At 37.0% G+C, this 16,954-nt stretch overlaps 1 protein-coding gene across 1 annotated transcript in view; it reads right to left on the reverse strand.

Annotated features, from left to right (window-relative positions):
- The window catches only part of PLD5 (phospholipase D family member 5), a gene marked incomplete at both ends in the record, with an annotated part of 86,566 nt that overhangs the window by 16,450 nt on the left and 53,162 nt on the right, over nt 1-16,954 (reverse strand). Inside the window, 2 exons of the mRNA XM_083349929.1 lie at nt 989-1,103; nt 5,173-5,341. Coding sequence (XP_083206055.1) covers nt 989-1,103; nt 5,173-5,341 — 284 coding nt within the window. The remainder of the gene's footprint in view (nt 1-988; nt 1,104-5,172; nt 5,342-16,954) is intronic.

Genomic DNA, 16,954 nt, shown 5'->3' on the forward strand with positions numbered 1-16,954 from the left:
TATAGCCTTGATTTGTTTGGCTCAAAATGTTTTTATTTCAGAAAAAAATGGTTTGTTAAACACTACAAAATTCTAGGTGTTCAGTAATGTATACTTTACCAATAAAATAATTAATAAATTGTATTGTAAATGGTGATTATCCAATTTTACTTCATTGTCCGTCAATTACAACATGAAATTTTATTATCTGTCCATAGAACAAATATTTCAATAAAGCTGAACGGACATCATCATATGTATCAAATTGGCAAAAGAATCTGAAATCCATATAATGAATTAAAATCTATATTTGGATTCTGTAATGAACAGTTACATTTATACATTTTGTATGACTAATATATCATTATTTGCTGTATCTCAGGGACAGAAAAATGTTCAGGTTCTCTTATCATACTAACAGACTTTTATTTTCCAATATGCAGAGAACTTAATTTCAATTATTTGTTTAAAACTTATTAATACAAAATTGTATTATGAATGTCTCCTCTCAGAGTGTATCATATTAAAGTATAAGGTTTATAAAGTATATGTCCATTCTGACTTGATTGTGCTCTGTTTTAAAATCATCACGATTCAAAAATAAGTAGCACGGAGAGACACATTTCACTCTGTCACCATAAAAGTACATAACTATCATATACCTGATGCCCAATGAAGGAACTTGTATTGTGGAAAGAAATTGGGTGCATTTATAAGTTTGCTCTTTGTTTACTATCTGCATTATTTTGAATATTTACATATTCAGCAACGCTGCTTTCTGTTTTTAATGTGAATTGGCATAATTTGATCAACCGAAACTATTTATGCAATACAAAATATTTAATCGTGTTCAATCATTTCTCATAAAACTCAATGGAAATTAAAAATGCTTGACTTTATAAGATATAACCCAGCAATGGTTTTGCATACCATATCACAACCCATATGTGTGATGTAAACAATATAGCTTTATCTCTATAATAAGACAAAATAAAGTTCATGCCCTTACCCTTTTTTTCCAAGTCAATTAATAATTTGGACTTCTTGTGAAGAATATCACTCACTAATTTTATTTCAATATTTTGGGACAATAATTCTTCCAATTTTTCAAAAATTTGTTGCCCCTATAAGGAAAAGATTCATTTATTTACTTATGTAAATGGTCACCCATTTTAAACCAAAATTTGGACAGTTTACAACCCCAAAATAAAACAATGTATAAAAATGGAATTAAAACAGAAAAGGCTAGATGCTACAATTAAACCTTCCCATGTATCCCACATCAAGTTCATTCCATGCCAACCTCAGCAGTTGGTGGTAAACCTAGGTCTTAAGTGCTTTTCAGAAGATTAAGGAGGTGGGGACCTTCTAGACCTCAGGGGGAAGAGTCTCTATAGAACAGAGGTTGCCATACAAAAGGCACACTTCCTAATTCCCTCGAGATGGCAGCATTGAAAGGAAGGGACCAGTGTGATCAGCAGGGATTACATTATATATAAAATCAGTGTGTTTATGGAACCTGGAAAGCTTAAAATGAAGTCAGAAGAACAGTGGACTACAGAGGAATTTATTTTTGAATGGTTTTGATATGCACATTTAAAAAGAGATTTAAGATAGATGAAAAGGTAATTGGGAATTGAAAAAAGATAAAATGGACTCTGAAACCGAATTGTGTACAAATGAAATGGAATGTATAAACTTTTGCCGAGATTTGAAATGGAAGAAGAGAAAGTTAAACGGAGCATGATGCTATATTTCTGTATCAGAAGCATCAAAGGGCTTCTATGGTGAAAGGATCAACCAGTGACATCACCATTCCCCAGGGGATGCCCAAATGGGGTCCATTCATATTCCTATTAGGTTGCTCTCTGAAGTATTACCCATCTATCTACTACAGTCCACTTTCAAACTGTTGAGTCAGCAGGAGCTGGAGGGAGTGATAGGAACTCACCCCGCCACATGACAGCAACCGGGTCTCAAACACAAGCCTGACGGTTGTCAGATCATCATCCTAACCATGTGAGCCACTGTGCTCCCCAGTGCATGGTAAAATGAGCTAAGAATTTTGGTTATAATATATAGAGATGGATCAACTGGGAGAAAAAATAGTTAAAAGGACTGTAAGTCATATTGTGTTACAATTTAAGAGGGAATTTTTACTAAATGATGTACTGTAGGTGTATGACACCAGAGAAATAAGTTAAGATGTATAAAGATACTTTTAATCACCATTGGAAATGTGGAAAATATGAAGGATCATTTTAACATGCATGGTAGATTTGTGAAAAACAATTTTTTTTGGATACAAATAAATATAATGATGCAATGGATTCTAAAGACTCACATTCAAATGAAATCAGAATAATTTATACTGGGATTTATGGATAACCAATTAGAAAAGACTTATGGAAGATTGGTTTAGTATATGGTAATTGCAATAAAACTACTGTATGCAGAACACTGGAAAAGTACTGAAATCTCCACAATGGAAGAATGGATTGTAATGATGATGGAACATGTGTAAACGGCAAAATTGACTGAATTAGGGATATGATAATTATATCTTTATTAAACACTGGAAACCTTTTATGGATTTTTGCTGAAAATGAGAAAAATGAATTGATTGTGTATGGATTTGCTGATTAAAAAGGTTGATTATGGGAAGAAAAGAATGATGATGTAATTTTAATCAGGAAGGAAAAAAGGATAAATTTGTTACAACCGCTTTAAGAAAGTTCATACATATTTCCTTTTCTTTTTTCTTTTGTCTATATTTCCTTTCACACTTTTTCATTTCACCTCATTTTTGTGTTCTTTAATCTTTATACTATTTCATGTTTAATCTATGAAATAATTCTTAATAAACATTATTTTTTAAAAGAAACATCAATGTCATTGTATCTATGTGTGTAAAATATACTGTTATGTGGTAGTGCTTCTATAAGACTTTAAAACTATTGTCTGGAAAAAGGATTTGAAGCTTACAAAGTCAGGAAGATAATAACAAGCAGAATGATATCTTACATTCCCCTTCAATAAGAACTCTGTCTAATTTTGTCTAATTTGAAGCCAAAAAGTTAAAATGATTGGAAGCCTTTACACTATCAGAAAAATCAGTGAGCAATTTTGAAAAGCAACTACATGCTAAATTTTGACAGTATCTTTGGCATGGAGATCGCAAACTACATTACTTCTAAAATTCATCTTATGTACTCTGACTTTTAAAAATTTCAAAGTAGGATAACATTGCAAGCTTCTGATTACATTAATCTGCTAATCAGCATTTTAGAAAATGCATTGACAGAAACTTGAATTTGGTAGTGATCCCTCAAATGAATCCAGAAAAAGCTTTGATATGATACAATTACATTTTTTTGAGCATGCCTATAAATTCTTAAGGCCTTGGTGAAGAGGCTTTTTCCCAACAAAACATAGTGACATTGTGTTTGGAAGCCATCTGACTCTAGAGAAACACTGTCTGTAATTCTAGACACAGCCATAATATACAATGCAACACACACAAGTGGAACAAGCTTGTGGTCCTTGTCTTATGACCACAATAGCCCCAAATTTCCATTGCTAAGGAAGACAGTTGTTAACTGAGTTGCTGATATAAATAGACGACTGAAATTCCCATACACTTATGGGGAAGAATAATTGCTATTAAATGAATATAATTCTAGATTTATACACAGATACAAAGAGAGATCCCTTAGTCTGGGATGGATAGATACTGAGATTTCTTTTCTATTTAAATTGCAATTTCTGTACAAAGAAGACTTAGCTTTCTAGATGTCCACCTTTCACCCTGGGGTATGAATTGATAACTATTTAAATGGAATCTAAATGATCTTTCTTAAAAACCATTATATGCATAGCTATAATGTTATCACTTGATCTTGCCAATATTTCAGCAGGGGCTTGGTTGTTCTTTTACCAAAAAATCAGTTTTTGCAACAGCAAAAGGTTGCAAAAACTGATTTTTTTTCAAGGTCTGTTTGGCCGATTTTGTGATAGTTTATATCACAAACTGACAAACTGGAACTATATTCATTTAAAAATTGCAGGTAAATCCTTCTAAAGAATGTTAAAGCAAAAAGTAGTATTAATGTTTGGGATCATCTTAATTCCTTATAAATATATTAATATGCTAAATGCCAGAGTGTGGAATAAACAAACATTCAATTAAAACATCTTTCAATTCACAGTTCAAATCAGAATTATTAGCAACTCCTCTCTAAATCACTTATTATATTGGAAAGTGTTTTGGAAGTCTAAAATTTGAACCTTCCAAATTCCTCAGTCCATTTGGTAGGCTGTAAATACAGTATTTTAAAACAAACAATCATACTGAATATCTGATAGACACCTGAACAATTTTAAATAGACATTTGTAATTTACAGGAATTTTGAATTATGGAGCAGGGACATCCCAATTTGTGGTCTTATATTTAAAGAATATTAATTACATTGCTTATAGCCTTAACTTGAGACTAATTAATCAAAATATAATTTTTCATAAATGGTATTGATGTTTTTATAAACATAAATAATGTAGACAATAAAATTTCCTTCTCATTACTATGAGACTTCACAAACAGCACAAAAATTGCATTTTCCCTATGTTAGAAATATTTTTTTGTTTTAACTATAGGGAAAAAATAAGACTGTTTAAAATTGCTGTGATAAACTAACATATTACTAAAGAACAAACAGAAAGGAATTTTACTGAGAAAATGGGTATTATTTATCCTTTATTGCAACCTTCTCATCCTGATTAAATAACAATTCCCAGAATCCCAACTGGCATCATTACAATCCAAGAATCAGGAAAGTGTCAGGATAGAGTATGTAAACTAATTTAGTAATTTTGAAAGAGATGCCTTTGAAAAGAACTTTATTTTGGGTCTAAATGCATATGAAAAAATCATTATAATAAAACTTGAAAAAGCCCACGATCAAGTTAGGCAACTCTTTATAATCTGATATCACTGTTTTCAGTATTAAACTTATATGATATGAAATATTATTAGTTACTCTGAAAGACTATTCTATAGGCAATTGCTTCAATCTCACAATGAGAATAACCAGAAATTATTTAAATAAAACCTGAAGGATTCAGACCCAGGCAAGAATGAATTGTAAAATGTACACCAAGCAGACAATAAGACTTGAAAAATTTTAAAAATGTACCTGCCATGGAGTTGGATGGCTGTGACTGAGGTTCCATTGGGAAGACACTATGTCAACAGATGCTTTAGCCATATTAAGTAAATTCATCCATCCCTGGAAAAGAGACAAATGGGATGGTGCACTGTCTGAATAGTTTATGCCTTCAGGAATATTTTCCACAAGAGCAACTCTGAGAAGACACAAAGAAAACAAAACAGGTTTTCAAATGTTCCCATTTCAGAAATGCATCAGTTCCCTGGGGGATTCTTTATGATAGGTGGGAGGGTGGAATCTTCTATCTCTTCCTGTCAAGCGCTGGGGAACTCAGCAGATTCAGGCAGTTCAAATCAGTATAAAGATTTTTATTTATTTATTTATTTATTTATTCATTCAATTTATATACCGCCCTTCTCCCATAGGACTCAGGGCGGTTCACAAGGTGTTTTTTTAAAACAATACAACAAATTACAAAACTTAAAATCAATTAAAAAGATTATATTGACCTTGAAATAAAACCCCAGTTAAAATACAATTAAAATCCCAATTAATATTCTCAGACCAGGCCAGAGAGCTCAAAGAGCCAGGTCTTCAGGTCCCGGCGGAATGAACGAAGGTCAGGGGCAGTCCTAAGCTCTACAGGCAGCTGATTCCAAAGGGCAGGCGCACCCACAGAGAAGGCCCTCCCCCTGGGTATTGTCCGCCGGCAATCTTTTACCGGCGGTACCCTGAGAAGACCCTCCCTGTGGGAGCGCACAGGACAAAGGGAACTTGATGCCGGCAGCAGGTGTTCCCTCAGATATCTCGGACCCAAGCCATTTAATTTAATTTAATTTAATTTAATTTAATAATATTTCTATACCGCCCTTCTCCCTGAGGACTCAGGGCGGTTCACAGGGCAAGAATAAAATACAAAGTTACAAATATTAAAAGGAAATTAATTAATTGCCCGATTTTAAAAGCCATTTAGGGCTTTATAGGTCATCACCAGCACCTTGAATCTCACCCAGAGGGCAACCGGAAGCCAATGCAGCTCGCAGAGCAGAGGTGTTACATGGGAGTATTGGGAAACCCCCATCACAACCCGCGCGGCTGCATTCTGCACCAGCTGAAGCCTCTGGGTGGTCCCCAAGGGCAGCCCCATGTAGAGAGCATTGCAGTAGTCCAATCAGGAGGTCATGAGTGCATGAGGGACTGTGCGCAGGTCATCTCAGTCCAGGTAGGGCCACAACTGGCGCACCAGGCAAACCTGGGCAAAGGCCCCCCTGGTCACGGCTCCTATATGGTCTTCAAAACTGAGCCGTGAATCCAGGAGGACGCCCAAGTTGCGAGCCCTATCAATGGGGGGTAACACCTCACCCCCCATCATTAAAGGTGGAATAGACTGGTTAGTCCGAGATGCCGGTATGCATAGCCACTCAGTCTTGGCAGGATTGAGACGAAGCCTGTTTCTCCCCATCCAGACCTGGACCGCCTCCAGGCAACGGGACATCATGGCGAGGGCATCACTGGGTTGGTTCAGGGTGGAGAGAAAAAGTTGGGTATCATCAGCGTACTGATGATACCCCACCCCGAAACCACAAATGATCTCGCCCAACGGCTTCATATAGATGTTGACCAACTGGCGGTCAAAGGAAATGAGCGGGAGACAAGAAAGGCATTCAAGGTAGGCTGGACAGAGATCTCTTGGGGGCTGGCAGAGATTCATGACTTATGACATGTTTGACCCCTCCCTTGGTCTCAGCCTGGTCTTCTCCTACACTGCCTTGACTGAAGATTTGGAGTTTGGATACTGGGGAAGGGAACTTGTGGTACATTACTCCACACATACTTGTATCTCTGAAAAATCCTAGCCTTCCTTCTTGTTATGCCATATTTTGTTCCCAAATTAGCATTCATGATTACAAATGCTATCTGTTTTCAGTTTTAAATATGTTTACGATTATAGAGAACAGTAAGCTAGTTATATTAGTATCTATATTTGTCTTTCAATTAGTATAGTGCTGCCTAACCTAAAATGGTAGTGTAGATCTCTAACATCTCAAGATACCAACCTTTACAAATCTTGCTACACATTCTACTGGTAAAATCAGTGATTATGTGGAATGTAAACACACATTTTGTGTGATCTTTCATTAAATCATTGTCCAAAATCTCAAGAAAACTAAATTCAGTGCTTCCGTAGAAGTAAAGATTCTTGGCCATGGATTTATTCATAGCTTAATAATTCTTTGAACTGAATCATTCTTATCCTTTGGTTGTGGAATCCACTAGGCATCCAGCTGTAAAGTTGCTGCTTTTTATTAATATATTACTTTTCATCTGATAGATCATCCATAATTTACATGTGTTGGTATTAAACATAAGAATGTGACATGAAGTCCCAGTTAACAGTATATTAATATTAAAACATTTTAAAATTGATTTTATTTTTTAAATTTAAATGACTTTAAAAAATGTTAAAGTTTTATTATAGTATCTGGTTGAAAATAAAATCTAAAATGTATTGAAGTATAATTTCTAAAGAGATTCTGCTACTCAGTGCACATAGCATTGAGTTAGATAGGCCAATTGTTTGATCTCTATCTTCCAAGGTGGACCATCTCCCAGAATAAGATTTTAAAAGCAGTGAGATAATAATAGAAACAAAAAACACAGAGTCACATTTTGCATTATATTTTCACTATGAGACAAAAAATATTTTTCTATCAGAAGAAATTTTGTTGTAATAAATTTTTGTCTGGTTAAGTGGCAATAGATTAAGAATGCAAATTGCTTCTCAGGAGAAGTGTGACTAATGATTTTAACATACTACACATTGCAAGGAAGATAAATATGAGCAAGAAAAAAGTCAATCAGGTCAAGGGCATCTTTACTGCAAAAAACACTAAAATGATATATAACATAGTGAAACTGACAAAATATCATCAAGGTACGTCTTGGTCCTTGACAGAGAAAATACAGAGTGAGCACCAGTTATAAATAAATGGTGAAAACTATAGCAAGTAGATGAATGTTTATACCTTGGTGAAATGATTATTAAAGATATTATTATTGAGAAATTTAAGAAGTACAAACATTGGCAAAGGGGTGGTAGGTAATATGTGGTCTGTTATGATGAATGATTGTTTATCAAAAAGAGAAAAAATGGCCCTGTATGACAATATGCTTCTTCCAGTACATTATATAGAAATAAGAGCTGGATATATCAGGAAAAACATAAAAATAAACTGACTGTAGAACAAGAAATGTACTGTATTCGCTGTAAATGTATTCTAAGCATGTAAATGAATTTCAATGTACTTAAAAAGTATTAACAAAGAGGAGCAAGTGAGGGACAGTGGGCGAGAGAAAGAATAAACTATGAATAGTAACTAAATGCATATGGATATGAGCTAAGAAATACAAAAGAAATACGTTGAGGTGGTTGGGTCATATTGAGAGAATGAATGAGAATCCTGCTCCAAAATAGGTTGAGAGGAAGGGGAAAACTGAAAATTGTGAGACGTTAATGAAGAAAATAAGATGTATGAAGTGGTTGCGGTATAGATATGCTGCAAGCAATGACAGTTTGAAAGGACAGGGAAGTATAATGAGATATATAGCGAATGTGTTGGTGTAAAATAGATTATTCTGTTTCTTTTTCTTATCTCAGATCTTTAATTTCTTTAGCTTAGTATTTTTTTACCCTTTTATGCACTCTCCCTACATTGTTTATCCCAAAATGGAATACATGATAGGTATGTATCACCTTGATCTAGAAACCTGTGTTGAATGAGGAACAAACCTATAGGGTATGGAAAAGCCAGGAGTAAAGAATGCATTTTTAGCACTATCTAGTTTCCGATGGGGAAACTAGATGGATTACTGCCTTGTCGTGGCGAAGGGGCTTGCGTAATTCAATGAAGCTATGAGCTATGCCGTGCAGGGCCACCCAAGACGGAAAGGTCATAGAAGAGAGTTCTGACAAAACGTGATCCACTGGAGAAGGAAATGGCAACCCACTCCAGTATCTTTGCCATGAAAACCCTATGGACAGTACCAAAAGGCAAAACGATATGACGCTGGAAGATGAGCCCCTCAGGTCGGAAGGCGTCCAATATGCTACTGGGGAAGAGCAGAGGGCTAGTACTAGTAGCGCCAGAAAGAATGAAGCGACTGGGCCAAAGCCGAAAGGACGCTCAGCTGTGGATATGTCTGGTGGTGAAAGGAAAGTCCGATGCTGTAAAGATTCTTTCTCCATAGGAACCTGGAATGTAAGATCCATGAATCAAGGAAAGCTGGACGTGGTCAAACAAGAGATGACAAGACTAAACATCGACATCTTAGGTATCAGCGAACTAAAATGGACAGGAATGGGTGAATTTAATTCAGATGACCATCAGGTATACTACTGTGGGCAAGAATCCCTCAGAAGAAATGGAGTAGCCTTCATAGTCAATAAAAAAGTAGGAAAAGCAATACTGGGATACAACCCTCAAAATGACAGAATGATCTCAGTTCGAATCCAAGGCAAACCATTCAATATCACAGTAGTCCAAGTCTATGCCCCAACCACCGGTGCTGAAGAGGATGAAATTGACCGGTTCTATGAAGCCCTACAGCACCTTATAGAACTAACACCCAAAAATGATGTCCTTATCATCATGGGAGATTGGAATGCTAAAGTAGGAAGCCAAAAGATAACTGGAATAACAGGCAAGTTTGGCCTTGGAGTACAAAATGAAGCAGGGCACAGGCTGATAGAATTTTGTCAAGAGAATACGATGGTGATAGCAAACACTCTTTTCCAACAACCCAAGAGATGGCTTTACACATGGACATCACCAGACGGTCAACACAGAAATCAGATTGACTATATGCTCTGCAGCCAAAGATGGAGAAGCTCTATACAGTCAGTAAAAACAAGACCATGAGCTGACTGTGGCTCAGACCATGAGCTTCTTGTTGCAAAGTTTAGGCTTAAATTAAAAAAAGTAGGGAAAAGCGCTAGGCCAGTCAGGTATGAATTAAATCATATCCCTGTTGAATATACAGTAGAGGTGACAAATAGATTTAAGGAATTAGATCTGATAGACAGAGTGCCTGAAGAACTATGGACAGAGGTTCGCAACATTGTACAAGAGGTAGCAACCAAAACCATCCCAAAGAAAAAGAAATGCAAGAAAGCAAAATGGCTGTCTGAGGAAGCTTTGCAAATAGCTGAGAAAAGGAGGGAAGCGAAAGGCAAGGGAGAAAAAGAAAGATATGCCCAATTAAATGCAGAATTCCAAAGAATAGCTAGAAGAGATAAGAATGCCTTCTTAAATGAACAATGCAAAGAAATAGAAGAAAACAATAGAATAGGGAGGACCAGAGATCTTTTCAAGAAAATTGGAGAGATGAAGGGAACGTTTCATGCAAAAATGGGCATGATAAAGGACCAAAATGGCAGGGACCTAACAGAGGCAGAAGAGATTAAGAAGAGGTGGCAAAATTACACAGAAGAACTATACAAGAATGAGCTTAATGTCCCTGATAATCACAATGAGTTGGTCACGGACCTCGAGCCAGACATCCTAGAATGTGAAGTGAAGTGGGCCTTAGAAAAGCTGAGCAACAACAAAGCTAGTGGAGGTGACAGTATTCCAGCTGAGCTATTCAAAATCTTAAAAGATGATGCAGTAAAAGTGCTACACTCAATTTGCCAGCAAATTTGGAAAACTCAACAGTGGCCACAGGATTGGAAAAGATCAGTTTACATTCCAATTCCAAAGAAAGGCAGTGCCAAAGAATGTTCAAACTATCGCACCATTGCACTCATTTCTCATGCTAGTAAAGTTATGCTTAAAATTCTACAAGCTAGACTCCAACAGCATGTGGATCGAGAACTACCAGAAGTACAGGCAGGATTTCGAAGAGGCAGAGGAACTAGAGATCAAATTGCTAACATACGCTGGATCATGGAGAAAGCTAGAGAGTTCCAGAAAAACATCTACTTCTGCTTCATTGACTATGCTAAAGCCTTTGATTGTGTGGATCATAACAGACTGTGGCAAGTCCTTAAAGAGATGGGCATACCAGACCATCTTATTTGTCTCTTGAGAAACCTATATGCAGGCCAAGAAGCAACAGTGAGAACTGGACACGGAACCACTGATTGGTTCAAAATTGGGAAAGGAGTCCGGCAAGGCTGTATACTGTCGCCTTGCCTATTTAACTTATATGCAGAGTACATCATGAGAAAGGCAGGGCTAGATGAATCAAAAGTTGGAATTAAGATTGCCGGAAGAAACATCAACAACCTAAGATATGCAGATGATACCACTCTAATGGCAGAAAGTGAAGAGGAACTAAAGAGCCTCTTGTTGCGAGTGAAGAAGGAGAGTGCAAAAGTCGGGTTGAAACTAAACATTAAGAAAACCAAGATCATGGCATCTGGCCCTCTCAATTCCTGGCAAATAGATGGGGAAGAAATGGAGGTAGTGACAGATTTTATTTTCCTGGGCTCCAAGATCACTGCAGATGGGGACTGTAGTCAAGAAATTAAAAGACGCTTGCTCCTGGGGAGGAAAGCCATGGCAAATCTAGACAGCACACTAAAAAGCAGAGACATCACCCTGTCAACAAAAGTGCATATAGTCAAGGCTATGGTCTTCCCAGTTGCAATGTATGGCAGTGAAAGCTGGACCATAAGAAAGGCTGAGCGCCAAAGAATTGAAGCCTTTGAACTATGGTGCTGGAGAAGACTCCTGCGAGTCCCTTGGACTGCAAGGCGATCAAACCGGTCAGTCCTAGAGGAGATCAACCCTGACTGCTCTTTAGAAGGCCAGATCCTGAAGCTAAAACTCAAATACTTTGGCCACCTAATGAAAAGGAAGGACTCACTGGAGAAGAGCCTAATGCTGGGAAAGATTGATGGCAATAGAAGAATGGGACGACAGAGAATGAGGTGGCTGGATGGAGTCACTGAAGCAGTAGGCGTGAGCTTAAATGGACTCCAGAAGATGGTAGAGGACAGGAAGGCCTGGAGGAACATTGTCCATAGGGTCGCGATGGGTCGGACACGACTTTGCAACTAACAACAACAACAACAAGTTTCCGATACCCATCAACTCTAAATAAGTCATGAAAGAAGAAAAAGTTGCCCAGACTACAATCTCCCTGCCCTTCAAGTGTAATAACTCTCCCACAACATTAATCTACTAATAGGAAACAGAAATGAAAAATTACATATCTACTGAGCCTAGCTTCATTCTTTCTGCTGCGCTTTTCCGAAACTATCTATTTAAAAATATTAAGGTTTAGAAGGATTACGGGCAAATAACAGTCTATGATCAAAAGCTTCCCTGTTAAGAGATTGCCTTACCTAATATTCTTTGGTGAGGCCATCTAGACAGGGTCTGCTGAAGGTCTTCTCTTGGCAAGAGGAGCATGGATCAGAAGGCCAGACACATTCTCCAAGAGATGTGTTTGGCCTTCTTAATTCTAACATTAAGGAAGATTTTCTTTTATAGGCAGAATTTTGGCACCCGTGTGCATTAGAAGCCATTATAAATTTTAAATAATACTATGCATTTTAAGTGAGTTTCAACTGAAAGAATCTTTTGGATGACAGTAAGACAATACTGTGAGTATTAGTGTTCAGCAGAATAGAATAGAATAGAATAGAATAGAATAGAATAGAATAGAATAGAATAGAATAGAATAGAATAGAATAGAATAGAATAGAATAGAATAGAATAGAATAGAATAGAATAGAATAGCAAAATTGGAAGGGACCTTGTAGGTCATCCAGTCCAATCCCCCCACCCAAGCAGTCCAGATGGCAGTCCAGTTTTTTCTTGAAAGCTTCCAGTGATGAAGCTCCCACAACTTCTGAAGGCAATCTGTTCCATTGGTTGATTGTTCTCACTGTTAGAAAACTTGTTATTTCTAGGCTGAATCTCTCCTTGATCAGTTTCCATCTGGTATTCCTTGTCTGGCCTTCAGGTGTTTTGGAAAATAAGTTGATCCCCTATTGATGGCAAAAGGGAAAAAACTGCCCCTGTGTCTAGTTGCTTTGGCATGCAATGCCCTACAGCACCGTCCTGAGGGGAGGAGTTGAACGTATAACTATGGCTGCACTTAATACCCATGATATTAGGACCTGTGCAAATGGCAACTCAAGGAGGAAAATTTTCAGAAGGCTTTATGGTCCTGAAGCCCATTGCTGAAATTTATATAAAAAACCAACCATTGTTCAAAATGCTGGTCATTAGCTACTCATCCAGTTGATAATGGCAGAATTTTGCACAGCTTACTGTATCTCCTGGCTTGGGAAAATGAGGTGGAGTTTATTGTGGTTGCTTCTAAGACAGGGGAGGGGAGGGTTGCACTGAGAAGAGTCTTTGCAGTGGGGTAGTTCATTTGTTATCAGTGAATGGCTGAGTGTGAGATCTCAGCCAATCTCAGTGTATATACATGGTTGTACTTTGACAATAAATGTTCATTCACCTTCAAATAAGTGAGTGAGAAGGTAGAAATATAGGTGGATGAATGGATGGATATCTGTGTAGGTATTCAGAAGTTACTTGAGAGCACTGAGAATATACACTAATTGAGAAAAGATTTTAAACATTCTGAATTCTTACCAAATATAAGAACAAGACAAGGAATGCTAACACATTTTACCACGTATTACTGAAATACAAAAATGCAAATGTGAATGAAAAGAAAAGTCTATTGTCAATATACACAAAAATGTATTTCTCTTTGAATAATAGAAAGGTAATGAGCCATGGAGACTGTTGATGAATACCATTTAAAGAAAACAAATCTGTATAAGCCAGGGGTGTCAAACTCAATTTCACTGAGGGCCGCATCAGCATTGCGGTTGCCCTCAGGGGGCCGGGTGGTTATGGCCTGGGTGGGCGTGGCCTACTGGGTGGGTGTGGCTAGAGTGTGTATGGCCTACTGGGTGGGCATGGGCAGCTCTACATCGTTCGCATCAAGGGTGCCTATGGGGGCCTGGGCAGGAGTGGGACAGATCTGAGGGTCTCTGGCAGAAGGAGGGTCTCTGGGCCAGGGCCAAGGCAGTGGGGGCCGTTCCCTCACTGTTTCCAGGATGGCTTCACGGGCCTCATGAAACCACTTTGCGGGCCGGATGTGGCCCCCGGGCCTTGTGTTTGACACGTCTGGTATAAGCCATGTGGTTAACCTGTTTATTGTTTCCTAATGCCAAAAATGTCATGGGTATCTATGGTTACTCACCTCCTTTGTTACCTAACATGTGAAGGTGCATCAGTCCAACAAACCATAAAATAAACAGCCCAAAGACAGTTAAAATTCCAAACATACAGCAAGACAGAGGACTACAAAGTGGAATAAGCGAAGATAAAAGGGGAAAACTGCAATTTATAAAATGTGCTTGGGAATACATACACTGTATTGTATTACAGTGGGTATTTTTGTAACACAAATGCCAAATTTTATTTTACTTTTATGAAGGCTTTCTCCCTTCTGGAAACATGGAATCAGTTATTTTATTTATTTTTATTTTTATTTTAATTCCATTTATATCCCGCCCTTCTCCGAAGACTCAGGGCGGCTTACAAGCTTAGCAGTAGCCTTCATTCTATGTATATGCCTGCTTATTATTAGGGCTTTCACACACACCCCAAGCGGCATTATTACAAAGTCAGCTTATTGCCCCCAACAATCTGGGTCCTCATTTTACCTACCTCGGAAGGATGGAAGGCTGAGTCAACCTTGAGCCTGGTGGGATGCGAACCTGCACTAATTGCAGGCAGCAGGTGTTACTTAAGGAGGCATTAGCCCACTGCTCCACCAAGGCTCTATTTGCAAGAATTATTTGAATATAACATAGCATAGCATAGCATAACATAACATAACACTTTTGATATGTTGTTCCACTGGTTAATTCTTCTAACTGTCACGAAGTTTCTCCTTACTTCTAGGTTGCTTCTCTCCTTGACTAGTTTCCATCCATTGCTTCTTGTCCTGCTTTCAGGTGCTTTGGAGAATAGCTTGACTCCCTCTGCTTTGTGGCAGAAAAGAGATATTGGAACACTGCTATCATGTCACCCCTCACTCTTCTCTTCGTTCAACTACACATACCCAATTCCAGCAACTGTTCCCTATATGTTTTAGCCTCCAGTCCCCCAATCATCTTTATTGCTCTTCTCTGTACCCTTTCTAGAGTCTCAACATCTCTCAATATAATGCTCACTTGCACAATACTAGCACAAAATGCATGTTGTTTTGTGAAGCTCTTGGTGCTCTCTGAGTTTGGTTGTTTGCTTGCAGATGTTTCATTAGGTTAGCAGTAACATAGCATCATTAGGTAACTTTAGCAATGATAAGGTTACCTAGGTAGATAATGAAACATCTCCAAGCAAACAACCCAACTCAGAGGGCACCAAAGATTCCACAGTACAACTTTGATCTATTGATATTCTCTTTTATTGCACTGTTTATTGTTTTAAACAGAAGGTCAGCATTTCATTAAAACTGCCCTTTGTCTTAAAAAAGGAAGGGAAAAAAATACAAATATCAAATTTATACGTAGTGCAAGAAGATAATTTGAATTCGCAAATAAAAGATACACATAAATTTATAATTTAAAAAGAAAAAGATAGGAAGAAAATTTTTAAAAAACTAAAAAATATTCTTGTCCACATTTCAAAATGTAGGCACTAGATTTTATGCTACTTTAGTATCTATTAATTTAAAGACATGAAGTCTAATTTCAGCTCATATGAATATTAGTGTGCATTGCTTTTTAGGGTTGTTGTGCATGATAATGTACATCTTATTTATGTATAAATTACTTTTTCTATAAAATGGTAAACTACCTGTCATTCAATATGAAACTCAGAACAGAGTACATAATACTATAACAAAATAATATCCAAGTTAGTTATCTTATAAAGGTTATCTTATAAAATATTATAAGGTAAGAAGCATAAAATAAGCAAAATATCTCAAAAAGTGATGTAATAAAAATGACAAAAGTAAGGATGCAAACTTTGACATAACACAAACACCTGCTGGCCCTTATTTACAAAGTTTATAAATAATTTGAACGAGTCAAAGGCTCTGTGTTTAAATGGATACATTAAATGGATACATTACTTCTAAAATTCATCTTATGTACTCTGACTTTTTAAAAGAATTGCAAGGTAGGATAACATTGCAAGCTTCTGATTACATTAAGCTGCTGGATACTGGATGGATACTGAAAGCAAGCATTAAAAACGCCTGTTTTTATATAAGGATTGTTTGTATTGACTATTCTGTTGCCCACTGTCACTTCTCATGAGAAGGGTGGCTATATAAAATTGATTAATTAATAAATAAACAGATAAACAAGACAGACAGAATAATCATAGGGCCAAGGTCAAAAGTTTATAATTAAGTTACATTCAGCTGCTAATTCCAGAGACCCAGTCCAGAAGTCTAGAATAAAAAACAACAACCTAGTACTGTATCAAAGAAGGATTATGCTAGATACATGTTTTTGGAGGAGGCAAGATACAGTGTCCTCCTGTATTCCATTTTAATGAACAGCATGTTCCATTTGTGTAAAGCATTATATTGTTTTCAAGTGGTCAACTGTATATTCACATTCTAATTCCAAACTTACTTTGGCACCTTTCTCATTCCAAAGCAGACTTGACTTGCATGGGTTCAAGAAAATAAGGAGAACAATAGAGCTATCAACAACAGCATGCAAAATGAGATGATAGAATTCCATTTTCCTCTATAAGCTTTGCTAGAAACATTCTAAACTATGTTCAGAAAAATACATTTGAAAACATAGTTA

Source organism: Vipera ursinii (genome assembly GCF_947247035.1).
Source record: "Vipera ursinii genome assembly, chromosome: 1".
NCBI classification, from domain to species: Eukaryota; Metazoa; Chordata; class Lepidosauria; order Squamata; family Viperidae; genus Vipera; species Vipera ursinii.